Here is a 14,367-nt window from a genome sequence, read left to right as displayed (position 1 = left end):
GCAAACGATATCACTCTTATTTAAGAATAAAGCCTTTAAAGTTCTAGATTACCGGGCTATCCACGTAAAATATCGATTCTATCTATTTATAAAGCAATACTGATTGCATACCTGCATGATCTACGAAACACCGGATGGTATCTCTCTGCTTGTGCGTGATCGCAACGTGAAGTGCAGTACGTCCCCAACAATCCGTGATGACGCCTGAGGAAAAATATCATGATAATTATAAGATATACATCAGGAAAATTAGCATGTACCCCGTATGTCGATGGAGTATTTTTTGGGAACGGTGTCTCCTAGATTTTTTAAAAACTTTTCAGGACCCCCTTGGATTATTTTCTCATCTTTTAGACCAACCTGGGTATTCCAACTCATTTTACTGACCACCTTGGATTTTTACACTCGAAAAACCAGACCCCCTGGATTTTTTTCTCCAGACACCCCCCTCCTGGACGTCAAACCTCTTCAACATAGAAGGTTCTTTTCGCTTCTGATAACTAACTTTCACCCATAACCCTGAGAAAGAAATCTTAACTTCCTAACTCCTTCAAAGTAGCGGACACCATCATCGGAAAGAGAAAAAGTTATCCGTAACTTTAAATTTCGCTTCCCATCCACTCGCCGACCAACACGTAGGGTTTAATTATTGCATAAATTAAATTAATTAATACATTAAAGGTTTTGTTTTTACATAAGTGTTCCCGTTTCATATCAGACACATATTTCATATCGGGACAGTGTCTGTCTTTTGTTATGTTATGCTGATATGATATAAGCAAAAAATGTTTTTCTTTTCCTCTTTCTGGCCAATCCAATGCGAACAAGCGATACTTTTATGGACCTACCTGGTTATCAAACTAATCAGTGAACATTGAAACAATGAAACACATAAGACATAACTGGTCAAAATACAAAAAAATAAAGAAAATGAAAGCATATCTATGGCGCGCCAAAAGGCTTTTCAATACCAACTTTTTTTTTTGGTACCAACTTTTTTTTTTGGCACCAACTTTTTTTTTTTGATACCAACTTTTTTTCGTTTGGTACTAACTTTTTTTTTTTTGATACCAACTTTTTTTTTTTTGATACCAACTTTTTTTTTTTGATACCAACTTTTTTTTTTTATACCAACTTTTTTATTTTTACCAACTTTTTTATTTTTACCAACTTTTTTTTGATATCAATGTTTTGTACAATACCAAATTTTGCCTCGATGTTTAATTGTTCAAGTGTAGAAGGGCCCTTAAATTTTTTCCGGGGAAATAAAGTCGGGCGAAACCTGATAACTGGAATAAGTGGAATACTGGAATAAGGAAGATATTATCGCAGAATTAAGAACAATATTTGCACTTAAATAGTATACTTTAGGTGTTGTTATTTATTTTGATTTAGCAACACCAGAAAAAAATCGAAAATAGGTCCAGAACCCGTGATTAGGGATTTTCTTAATGATATTGTCAATCTTAATTAGAATTAGCTAAAAAAAAGCCCGGATTCTGAAGTGAATATAATAGGGAGGTTTGAGTATTCGAGTATCACGATGACGAACAGGCTTTTTTCTACAGGGTAGCAAGCAAGGTAGATATGACATCTCATTTGTTACAATTACAGAACGAAAGTTTTCACGATTTTCCGTTCTAGAGCCGTCTAGCCTGGGTCCTTTACATATTTACGGGATATCTACTGCAGGTTGCGGATCAGAACCATTGAGTTTCAAGCCCGAAGGGCTAGAGGTCAATCTCTTTGGTAGGATTTGAAGCCAACAAATCCTACCAAAGTTGCGCGGTCTTGTGCGACCCGCCTGGTTTTTACACAAACGACAGATTGAAACTAAAATTTACCGCTTCATTTTGAAAAATATATCACTCGAAAACAAAGGAAGTGCTAGATTCAATCCGTCATCAAAAATACGGTGCATATTTTAAGGCTTCAATTTTTCTTGCCTGAGAAAGGTTAGAGATTGACCTCTAGCCCTTCGGGCTTGAAACTCAATGATCAGAACCCGTTCGTCGTCGTGATTTTTATACTTAACCTCGCTAATGTTGCTCAAACTTTGCACATAGTTTCCTTAAGGTGTTAATATTCACCAGTCCCAAGCGCGCATTATTAAAGCCCCATCTACATCACACAAAAGAAAATAGGAGTAAACGAGACAATAATGTTGATGTTATAAAACAAGGTTAGTATTACGTCGGTATTACGCCGGTACTACGTCGGTATTACGTCGATATAATGTCGGTATTATAAAAATAAATTGGCATTGTAAAAAAAGTTGCTATCAAAAATAAAAAAAGTTGCTATCAAAAATAAAAAAAGTTGGTATCAAAAAAATAAAGTTGGTATAAAAAAAAAAAGTTGGTATAAAAAAAAAGAGTTGTTATTAAAAAAAAGAGTTGGTATAAAAAAAAAAGTTAGTATAAAAAAAAACAAGCAACATGCTGAATAGACCTACCTGTTGATCAAAATCAGATAAAAGTAGGTGTTCTACATTTTACTATTGGCAAACACAATAAGTTTTAGAACAGTGCAAAAACGTCTGATTTATTTTCTTTTATCATTGTGTAACTTGGTCGTATTTTGGGAAAAATTACTTCAGTCATATTTTAAGGTACCTTGCACTCTATCTTTCTGCCAAAAATCTGGAAAAACTAATGAAGCAACTTTGCACCAAGTCCAAAAAACCTTATTTTTAGGTAGTTTTTGGCCCAAATCTGCGAAAATCCGTATTTGACGACGAAAATAAATTTTCCCAGAAAAAATACTTCAGCCACATTTTAGGGGACCTTGCATTCTATCTTTCTGCCAAAAATCAGGAAAAACTAATGAAGCAATTTTGCACAAAGTCTAAAAAACCTTATTTTTAGGTAGTTTTTGGCCCAAATTTGCCACCCAAAAATTTTTTTCAAAAATCGGGCTCCGTCACTTTTCAGGCATTGTCATTTTGTATCATTGTGCAAAAAATTAAAAAAAACTAATGAGCCAATCCCGAGAAAAGCTTGTAACAGACGAACGGACAACGGTCAAATTAAAGGACCTCCCGGTAGGTCCAAAAACTTGGTATTAAAAAGCCTTTTGGCGCGCCATACATATCTATTGAGAGAAACTATCAACACTATTGAAAAAGATTTTTGAAAAAGAAATAAAAAAGCTATTAAGCGCTTTTCTTTATAAAAACCACTATCAGAAAAATGCACAGCTTAATAAATAAGGTTAGAAAAAATAATAATAAAAAACAATTTGGCTAATAACATTGATATATGCTCATAAATAGTGATTCTTATAGATAAAGATTCGTTTTTCAGCCAAAAAAATAATAAGTGTTTACAGAAAACTCAAATCATTACCCTCCACCGTGACGTTTTCATCGTAAAAAAACCAATGAAAATAATAATAATAATATGGCTAAGAACATTGATGTATTCTTATTAAAAGTGGTTCTTACAGATTTTTGAGCCAAAAAATTTTTTTTGCAAAAATCTGCTCGAGCTTTAACTATGATTGTACCCTACTTTCATGCTAAAAATCAGAAAAAATGAATGATCCAATTTTTCACAAAGTCCAAAAAACCCGTCTTTAAGCCGTTTTTTGGCCCAAATTTGCCCCCAAATTTTTTTTTTCGAAAATCGGGCTCCGTCACATTCGAGGGTTTATGGTCATGCACCTTTGTGCCAAAAATCAGAAAAAACTAATGAGCAAATCTCGAGAAAAGCCGGTAACTAACACACTAACTAACGAACGAACATGGGTTAATTTATAGGACCTCAACCCCACCGGGGTAGGTCCAAAAAGCTTGTAAATTAAAATTGATGAGTAACCAAACGATATCATTCTTATCTAAAAACAAAACCTTTAATCCTTTTTAAGTATATAACCAAAGAAAAGCAAAATAAAAACATACGAATCATTTAGATTTCGTACGCCATGATTCGAATTTGTTTTTCCTTTGTTTTTCTTTGTTTCTGTTTTGATTTTGGAATGAGAAAAGGTACCTGGTTGTAAGCCATCCTCGATATCCAGACAGCTGATATACATGTTGTCGAAATCGAAAGCATCTACTTGTGAGGGCGAATGGATGGCTTTGACGTCAATGCGGCCGTCGAAGGTGGTAATGTGTGCGTTCTGGTTGCTTTTACTACTGGCAAGACAATTCGATCTAGTGTCTGTAAATCAAGAGAACAAAGAAATATATAGAACAAGTGCTTTTGAGGAATTAAGACGAAGCATAGTGACCGAAAACTGCCTAGAGACTTTTTAACGTTACGCTCTTTTTGGACAGAGTACAACTAAACGGCTCCAATGGATCAATAGAATGGCAGAGTAGCGACCCTTAGGGTCATGGTCTTCGATCGCGGTCGACGTTTATCTTAACCTCCGAGCAGATTCTAATTACTCAACGCATGACACGTCTTCACTCTAAAGGGTCACGGCTCTGTATGAAAATCTGTCCAGGTCGGCGCACTGCTTTGATCTTTTCCATCCAGACTTGGAATGAATTTAAATTTAGCTTTTGAGCGCGGTAATTGGCTAAAGGAAAACAATCGCACCGAAAACAACCGTCAATCATAAACATTAGAACCTTCGCATTCATTTTCAAACAAAAGGTAACGCGGTTTTGATTGTTTTGGCTGAATAACCAAGTCAGATCCCAACATTCACCATATCCCTCCCTTTAGAGCAGAGCGTGGTATGTGCAAAATAGATGATCTATTAGAGAAAATGACCATCTGTGAATTCTGAGGAACTGATAAGAAAGGCATAAGCTCAAAATTAACTTTTGCAAATTAGTACTAGTAATCTCATAGTTATGAGGGAAATTCGCGATAAATTTCCCGAGGTCAATTTTGAAATTTCCCGAGTGCAACAAGTAATTACAGTAATTACAAATTAACGTAAGCAAAAACGTCAATCGAATTTGAATCAACCATGAGATTATAAAATGAACTATAAAAAAAAGGAAATATTGGTCGCATACCTGGTGTAGTTAATGTGGTCGAGTTGAAAACAGCGCCTGAAGTGAGCGCCATTGCAGCGGAAGAAGCTGCTTGCATGTCATTGTAGAAAGAAGAAGAACCTGCGAAATTAAAAAAATAAGGCAAGGTTATCTTTTAGAATCCTTTGACCCATCGCAATAAATCGTTCATATCGTCAATATTTCAACGTTTAAGAGCTTACGGGTTTACGTTCATGTCGGTGCATCAAACGGCGACTACCATTTCTCTGCAATGAGAAATAAGCTTAGAGGTTTTTCATTTTTCAAAAGAGGGGCCCTTGCGTAATGGATCTCCTCCACATATTCGAATATTTGCTTCAATAATGGCGGAAGTTACGTAACTTGAGAAACCTCTATAAAATGGCGTAGTTTGCCGAAAAAGCGCTATCGGGCATTAGTTTGCCGACAATTCGTCATCGAAATATCATATAAACTAAAAAGGACAAAATATAAAACAAAGGTGTTAAGAGACTTACTATCGTCTTCCTGTAGAAACGGATTCATCCCGTTATCCCCGTCACCATCAACACCATCATCATCCTCATCAAACGGATTCAATCCCGATTCCCCGGTTTCCAAAAACGGGTTACCTTCATCTTCAAATGGATTGGAAGTATCGGGTTGTGTCTGTTGTTGAGTTTTTTGTTGCTTTTTATCGTTGTTAGCCGATTCTTCTTTCTCGCGTAATTCTCGTAATTCTTTTACGCGTTTCATAGCTTTTGATTTTTCGAGCATAATAATCCTGTGACGCGCCTCTTTGCATTTCTCTTGAAATTCCATTTTGCGAGCGGACGATTGTGTTTTGAGGACTTCACTTTCGATGGTTTGAATATTTGGATTACAACCGCTGCAAGATAAGATGGGTAAGGTTTATAGTGTGTCCTTTCTAACTTTGGATCCTGTCTGCACAAAGTTGCAGTTCTTTCAGTTGTTCAGACAGTGAATGATTTCAAAGAGATTTTGTTGATCTCAGTGAAGAAGAGAGGATACAAAAGCAAGGCATAATAAGATTGGCATAAAGTCTCTTATTGCAATGGAGTATTTCAGAAAAAAAACATCTTGCCCAAACGTTGAGGTGATCATTTTGGGAAGATTAGAATTAGATTCACTGGATTTTTTATCGAAATTTCAGAACGTCCTGGATTTTTGGGGGAATTTCTGAGGAACCCCATTGAATTTTTGTGTAAATTTTAGGTAACTCCCCTGGATTTTTGGGGAATTTCTGAGAAACCCCATTGAATTTTTGTGTAAATTTCAGGTAACTCCCCTGGATTTTTGCTTAGTTTAAGAAACCTCCTGGACTTTCGTCCTTGATTTTCTACTTTTCTTTAAGTCCTTATTGGCTCCCTCGAAACTCGACATTCTTTTTCTGGGATAGCCTTTCCAGAAGGTCGTAACCGTGCCGATTTCAATCGATAGCTATTTGGAAGATAAAATCTAGAAACAGAAGTAAAAACATCTCTTCATAATCATTCCCGCCACAAGTTCAAATTCTATGTACCTTTTGAGGAGTTTATCGACCAGTTTGACAAGACCATTTCTAGCGGCCGAATGAAGAGGTGATTCCCCTGCTTTATTGACGTGATTGACTGAAGCACCGTGTTCGATCAAAAACAAGCCAGCTGATTGGTTGTTTGACGCTGCTGCTTGATGGAGCAAGGAATCCCCTAAAACATGAAAGATGAAAGATGATTTGCTGCTTGATGGAGCAAGGAATCCCCTGAAACATGAAAGATGAAAGATGATTTGCTGCTTGATGGAGCAAGGAATCCCCTGAAACATGAAAGATGAAAGATGATTTGCTGCTTGATGGAGCAAGGAATCCCCTAAAACATGAAAGATGAAAGATGATTTGGTGGTTAACATTTTTGTTTATTTGTGACAGTCGTAACATAAAGGCTACGGTGAGCGTCCTGGGTTCAATCCTCGGTCGAGTCTTACCAAAGACGTGAAAATGGTTCTTGATGCTAAAGATTTCAGAAAAGTGTAAATTCAAAATTTTGGTGGAGAAAAAATCTCCGTTTTTTCATATTCATTTTTCATCTTCATTTTCAAAATGTTTGAAAGATTTGGAAGGTTCAAAATCTTCCGCTTAAGATTAACTTCTCAAGGCAGCATTACTCTTAATTATATCTTCTCTTCTTCAAGAGCAATAGCGAGTTTATGTATTCGAGAAAAATCGAGGGGGGGCGGTATAAAGCAAAGCTGACATGGGGCCGAAATCGCCGTCCACTTTGCTCGATGACGGTGAAAACACCAAAATACCGTCGTCTGTTTAGGTGAATAGAGGCGATATAGAGCCGTACATAAACTATCGACTTTGTTTTGTATCGATTTCACTTACCGTCGCCCTCGATATCCTTCGATACATAAACTCGGTAATGTTTCACAATGTGCGGACTGTCAATATTTTTGGAACAGGATTTAAATCAACTTAACACCTCTCGATAGCAATAAAAACCGATGTGTAGAAAGGGGCTAATAAAAAGGGATTTCACCTGTTAAGTGATTGATTGCATCAGCGCTACTTCCACGGTCGACTAGCCTTGAAGCGAATCCTGTTTTCTCAGAGGCTTCTTCTTCGATTTTGTTTCCGCTGGCAAGAATAGCCATCCATAAAGGGACGTGGCCATTGTTGTCGCGTATTTCAAGGTCAATACTGAAAGAAGAAAAGTTGGCACATTTACACTCAAGTGGTTTGTTTTTAGTGGCCGGGTGGCTCAGTCGGTAGAGCATTCAGCTTATAATACAAAGATTGTGGGTTCGATCCCCGGTTACCACCAACTCATTGAATGAGTAGTTTGGATTGGCTAATCTGATTCAAGCATCCAAGCTACTGTGAGCTGTGGAGTAGGTGTGGCGCTCTCCCTCACTCCCGGCTCCACCGACAGTCTCCCGATGTTTATACTTACTTACTTTAACTTTCATTGTTTTTTATGATAAAGAAAGCAGGAACGCATATTATGCTGACAAAGCATAAGAGACATAAAGATTTTATCAAATTTATGCTCACGTGGAGCGTGACCTTTATAAACCCTGGAACAAGTTACTCAATCCCGGCCAACCAAAAATCTTTGATCGGAGTTTTTTGAAAAGTGGTAGCCTAATGGCGGCACTACTCAATAGGGACTCAATAGCGGTGTAAATGCATCGAGAGCGCTAGGTCTACTTTCCCTCAAATACTTTTGATGATGTAGCGCCGTTAAACGTTAATTTCTAACATTGCAATGGCTTCATCTCGGGTACCAATTCCAAAAAAAACTCCGATTAAAGATGGCGGTTAAAGCTTGGTCCAGGGATATATAAAGGTCAGTGGGAGCGTATCTCTAGACCGATGCTGAAAGAATAAATATGGTACATTTACATTCATATAATTGAGTGTTTTGATGATATAGAAAAGAGGCGTATCCTTTCATATGCTGACAAAGCAGATTAGACACAATAATTTTATCAAATACATGCTCCAGTACTCTGTACCAGAGTGCATCTCACTTTTCTCCTTTCGTAGTACACTCTGTACGCATTGTCTGTTTAATAAAAAAATTCCCACACGGAGACCTCTGCGATGAACTATGATTTATAAATAGCAACACTTCTCTCAATGTCTCCCCTCTCTCATCAACTCTCCATCGCAGCGGTCGTTTTGAAAAAAACTCAAATGCGAAAAGACAATAACAACAGCAGACCCTCTACGGCAATAAATTTGGAAATTACTTTAGGCGTACAAACTTTCGCGAGGAAGAAAAATCGCGAAATTCACGACATTTACTTTCGCGAATTTAACGGAAAAATATTTTTCGCGAGCATAATCTTTCGCGAATCAAGATATAAATTGAGAATTTTCACATAGAAAAATGGCTTAGAGGGACAAATACTTCTTGGATTGGCTTGAAAGATTTGTCCTTTGACTTATTAGTCTTTTAGCAGAATAAAAAGTGCCATAAAAGTTACATTTTATTCAAAATTTGAAGTTTTACAGATTTTCTATTTGTCAAGAATTTTTCGCGAGCATAAAATTTCGCGAATGGTCTTTCGTAGAATTTTTAAAGACATTTACTTTCGCGAAAAGGGCCAAAATTCGCGAAAATCGCAAAAGTTTCTGCTCGCGAAAGTTTGTACGCCTAAAGTAGCCGTATATATGGGTCTGTACAAATAGATACAAATATATGGATACAGACAAATGCTCCAGAGATGGTGAAATCCGTTTCCTCTTTTGTTCGACTAAGAAATAATTATGTCCAAGGAACATGAGGTCAAACTCTCGAACGAAAAGTCACAACTTTTAATCGGAAAATAATTTTCTAAAACACGAAACCCTTTTTGGCTCATTCTGTTTGTAATAGTATTTTTTGGTTAAATCGCAGCCGTTTATCTCAAATAAAAAAAAAAAGAAAATGAAAAAGAAAAAGAAAAAAGAAAAAATAATGGAAATGTGGATAAGGTTGAGAATGTAGCAGTGGAAAAGGATTGTGCAGTGTAGGCGGAAGGGTGTGATTCGCACCCTTGAACCGCCCAGTAGTCATGATATCTTTGTTAGATAAATATATTTTACGTATCATAGCAACAAGACAAGCTTTTGACGGCTTATTAGTTACATTGTATATTTGACGTCAATTTACTACTTTGAACTAGTTTTATCTACTTTGACGTCAAAAAAACTTTTAAAACAGCTTTGAAAACTTCCTTTTCTACAAACAACTCAACGAAACAAGACGTCAGTCTTAACGCAACATTTTTATTCGCAGTAAACGCTCAAACTCAATCGAAGAATTCCAGCGTTCAATATAACACATTTTAAACAACGAGGCACGGACCATAAGACCGCTTTTAAACATTTCAATACAAACAAAATGTCTGGTCCCTCCACTCACAAAACCAGCTCGACGGGAAAGTATGAGAACACTGAACAACACGCGCAAGAGCTGAAGAACAACAAACAAAAAATCATTGATGCTTCCCGCAGTGTCATCAACATGGATTCCGGCATAAGTCCAAACCAACACGAAATCATATTACGACACCTGGAGAAGCTCGAGAAGAGCTCCCAAGGGAACATTCGAAATCCACACATCACATCATGTGGATCACTCAGCAGCCGACAGACATCAATCGAGCGCTTAGCTCAAGATTTAACTAAATCCACCTATGACAATTCTTCAACTGCCCAACTTCTACAGTCGTTGTCAGTTCTTCAGGGTGAGAGATCGGACATTCCTGCAATGAGGAAAGACATCGATTCTCTTAAACGCTCAGTCGATAGCACGCACACCATCTTGAAACATTTGTGCGTTGTGGTGATGGAGGGGAACAAATCATCCGGTGCTGAACCGCCCTCGGCGCCCAATGGCGTTCCCTTTGAAGAACACGCAAGAGTGGTGTCGGAGAAAGACGAACAAATCCAGCGTATTAAACAACATGCTGAGACCATGGTAAGATTTTTTGATTCCTTTAATTTTCAACAAGATCACATCAAGAATTACAATTATTGCCGACCCAAAAAATATCAGCGTTTTGATTGAGCCTTCGTTGCCTAGTGAAGATTTTGAAGCTTATTTTCAGTTTCTGTGTTATTTCTGTACTCAGCTCACAACTTAAATTAAAATACATTGATAGAACAAGGAAGTCTTTTGTTGGACTTGCTTTCTTCATACCCTGTAAATGGCGCAGCAGTGTACGCATATCTTGTTTATAAGCAACTCCGATTTGCGGGTTAGCCCTAAGGTGGCTTGGCACTCTACGTCTCTAGCTGATTTTCTGAACAACGGGCTTGGACGGGCCCCTGATATTATACCATATTTTTGCTTATTGGACCAAGGGAAAGCGTTTGCTAAGGTTAGATTGTCTAAAAAGCTTTTACTTTTCAAGATAGTAAAAAAAAATGGCTAATTTCAGGGCTCGAGCCTTAGCAACCTGGTTGCTTGTAAGAAAAATGTGTATTAGATAATAAGTCTAGTCCAGGGTTCTCAATTGGCGAGTGAAAATAACTTTACCCTGGATAAACCCTTGCTGTGTTGTGAGGGGAATTGGATAGAAAGAAACCCAAGAAAACTGTTGGTAACTGCGCTAGGTATCGATTCCACATTGACACTGTTGACAATGTTGCGAATATACTAAAATTCGCGAAATTAAACTTTTTTCACTTTCGTTTTCAAAAATTATATGAAAACAAAAAAAAACAGGAAAATATATTCTAAAATCTCATCAAAGTTTATGAAACGATTACAAAAACACAAAAACACCTCCAAACTTTGAAAACAATATATCCCTTTTCCCCTTTTTTGTTTGTTTTTCACCAAAAGGGACTGGATCTAGTGGTATGGATTTGTTACCACCTCAAGCAAAGCCAAAAAGTCGAGTCAGTCAAATTTATACACAGAGCCACTTATCAGCGCCATCCAGTCTATCAAAAAACTATAAGTGGCCCCCAGTTCAAGTTGAATCGTTTTAATGGTATATTTTTTAACTCTTTGGGTTTTGAGGGCACTCTAGTGACAACATGCTCGCCTACCGCGGCCTGATATGTTCTAGGAAGGATAAACACGTGTCTGCGGAAAGATGGTATCGAAATCACAAGTGTAGGAGTGCTCTTGTGAAAAATTTAAGATACCCTTGCATTGAAGCGATTAAGTAACCTCGACATTATTAAGTTATACGAATGCTAAAAATAGTTTGCACTCTACTGCAAAGACTCGGGAAAATGCCTCTAGAGTTTTGGCGGGAATTTGCTTGGTTTGATTTTAATTGCAGCCTAACTGTGCCTAGCCTGTAGACGAAAACCGCGCCGAGAATAAATGTTCCTCGTAAGTTCATTACCAGTCCTCTTAAAAAGCCGACCGCGCCGCTAAGGTTTGATAGGTGGTGAATCTACAAGCATTATGTTACATTCTTTTATAGTTCGACGAATATCGATGTCACATCGAGAAACTCAAGGATGAAAAGGCATTATTGGCTGGCGAAGTGATAAGCCTTAAGACAACAATGTCTAATGTCTTTACGGCTGAGATAGAAGCGAGGAATCTAACCATCGCCTCACAATCACAACACATTGATAAGTTGAGCACGGAATGTTCGAAATTGATTTTCTTATTGGAGGAAGCTAAACACCAGTTAAGAGAGAAAGCGCTTGTCAAAAGGTATGCGATTCTTTTTTGACTCGATTAATTCTTGTCGAACATAAACAAGGTTATTTCACAATTGCAAACCGTAATGGGTAATCAGGACCACTGCGCGTTTAAATGACGATTTTCTATTGCGTCTAGCTAACCGTAAGTAGTTACTAGAGCGTAACCAGTCCTGATTGCCAATTCATTTCGACTGTGAAATGCATCTATTCAGTTGAGTTTCAAAATTAGATTGTAAATTGCAAATTTGCGAACTAAAATCTAGAAAATAATACCTCATCAGGGGAAAAAAGTCGAGGAAAATAATTAACGAAAACTTTAAAAGGGTGACGAAATTTCCCCCGTAGAAAAAATTCCCCGATATATCATCAGCCGACAAAGCTTTTTTTTAGATTATTATCCATTTCTTATTATTACTAAATTGTTAAACCGTAGCTGAAATTTCACATCTATATTCTTTACGCCTTCAACGGAATGGGGATTTTAAAAATCGAATTAGAAGATTTATTTTCCGGGATAGTGAAATATTTTTGTTGTAGGGTTTAGTCCAATTGAGCGACTGAATTGTAAATTTTCGAATTGTGACGAGTTTAACATTTTGGTCTGGGAAAAGCGACAAAATTAGAATTAAAGGTTTTCTACGGGAATAAAAGGACCATATTTTAGGGAGTGTCTTCATGCTAAGTCAGATAAATTTAAAACTACTTTTTTATGCAACGATATCCTGCAAACCTCACATTCTAGTACTATTGTAAACAAAAAAATAGCAAAGTTGATTTCGAGCAAATTTACAATCGAATGTTTTGATTATAAGATAGAAAACGTTCTATTATTATAAACATAAAAACAGTCGAAAGAGTATCAGTAAAAGTCCCTTTTCTTGAGGAATGTTTTTTTACTCGATGTATTTTCTTTATTTCAAATCTTGTCGCACTTGTTTTTGCTACGTCAGCATCATCAGACCTTTAAATCAAAACAAAACCTTTAAAGGACGAATTTTTCCCCGTCAATTTTTTTCCCTGACTAATTAGAACCCAAACGTTTTTCCCCGGTAGAGTAGTGGGTTTATCTTTTGTTTTAAATGACAAGACTCGTTATCTTTTCCTTTGTAGCAAGATGTTTGGAACTTTTCCATCCTCCGCTAGTCAACAGACACAACCTGAACACGTTGAACACGTATCATCAGTTAGTGATGTCCAGCAAACACAATCTACCCACATGGAGGACGTATCATCAGTTAGCAATGTCCAGCAGACCAAATCTGCCCACATGGAGGACGTATCATCAGTTAGTGATGTCCAGCAGACCCAATCTGCCCACATGGAGGACGTATCATCAGTTAGCAATGTCCAGCAGACCAAATCTGCCCACATGGAGGACGTATCATCAGTTAGCAATGTCCAGCAGACCAAATCTGCCCACATGGAGACGTAGTATCATCAGTTAGCGATGTCCAGCAGACCCAATCTGCCCACATGGAGGACGTATCATCAGTTAGCAATGTCCAGCAGACCAAATCTGCCCACATGGAGGACGTATCATCAGTTAGTGATGTCCAGCAGACCAAATCTGCCCACATGGAGCACGTAGCACCAGTCTGTGATGTGGAGGAAACCAAATCTGCCCACATGGAGGACGTAGCACCAGTCTGCGATGTGGAAGAAACCAAATCTGCCCACATGGAGCACGTATCATCAGTTAGCAATGTCCAGCAGACCAAATCTGCCCACATGGAGGACGTAGCACCAGTCTGTGATGTGGAGCAAACCAAATCTGCCCACATGGAGCACGTATCATCAGTTAGCAATGTCCAGCAGACCAAATCTGCCCACATGGAGCACGTAGCAGAAGTCTGTGATGTGGAGGAAACCAAATCTACCCACATGGAGCACGTAGCACCAGTCTGCGATGTGGAAGAAACCAAATCTGCCCACATGGAGCACGTAGCACCAGTCTGTGATGTGGAGGAAACCAAATCTGCCCACATGGAGCACGTAGCACCAGTCTGCGATGTGGAAGAAACCAAATCTGCCCACATGGAGCACGTATCATCAGTTAGCAATGTCCAGCAGACCAAATCTGCCCACATGGAGGACGTAGCACCAGTCTGTGATGTGGAGCAAACCAAATCTGCCCACATGGAGCACGTATCATCAGTTAGCAATGTCCAGCAGACCAAATCTGCCCACATGGAGGACGTATCATTAGTTAGCAATGTCCAGCAGACCAAATCTGCCCACCTGGAGGACGTAG

General features: G+C 38.0%; 2 protein-coding genes across 2 annotated transcripts in view; one reads left to right on the top strand and one right to left on the bottom strand.

The window, feature by feature from the left end:
• Positions 1-14,367, bottom strand: part of LOC136806333 (rabankyrin-5-like) — a 65,410-nt gene that overhangs the window by 35,343 nt on the left and 15,700 nt on the right. Inside the window, exons 11-16 of the mRNA XM_067062892.1 lie at positions 7,492-7,652; positions 6,495-6,660; positions 5,470-5,840; positions 4,976-5,074; positions 3,993-4,163; positions 112-204 (exon numbers count right to left, since the gene is read on the bottom strand). Of these exons, the coding sequence (XP_066918993.1) occupies positions 112-204; positions 3,993-4,163; positions 4,976-5,074; positions 5,470-5,840; positions 6,495-6,660; positions 7,492-7,652 (1,061 nt within the window). The remainder of the gene's footprint in view (positions 1-111; positions 205-3,992; positions 4,164-4,975; positions 5,075-5,469; positions 5,841-6,494; positions 6,661-7,491; positions 7,653-14,367) is intronic.
• LOC136808049 (cancer-associated gene 1 protein-like) lies at positions 9,701-13,548 on the top strand. Its single transcript, XM_067064657.1, has 3 exons — positions 9,701-10,422; positions 11,888-12,126; positions 13,227-13,548. The coding sequence occupies exons 1-3, from the start codon at positions 9,844-9,846 to the stop codon at positions 13,546-13,548; spliced, it is 1,140 nt and encodes a 379-aa protein (XP_066920758.1). The 5' UTR covers positions 9,701-9,843.

The sequence above is a fragment of the Clytia hemisphaerica genome, unplaced genomic scaffold, assembly GCF_902728285.1.
Source record: "Clytia hemisphaerica strain Z4C2 unplaced genomic scaffold, Clytia hemisphaerica genome assembly, whole genome shotgun sequence".
NCBI lineage: Eukaryota > Metazoa > Cnidaria > Hydrozoa > Leptothecata > Clytiidae > Clytia > Clytia hemisphaerica.
The sequence above is the reverse complement of the archived record's forward strand: the minus strand, read 5'-3'. Positions and strand labels throughout refer to the sequence as shown.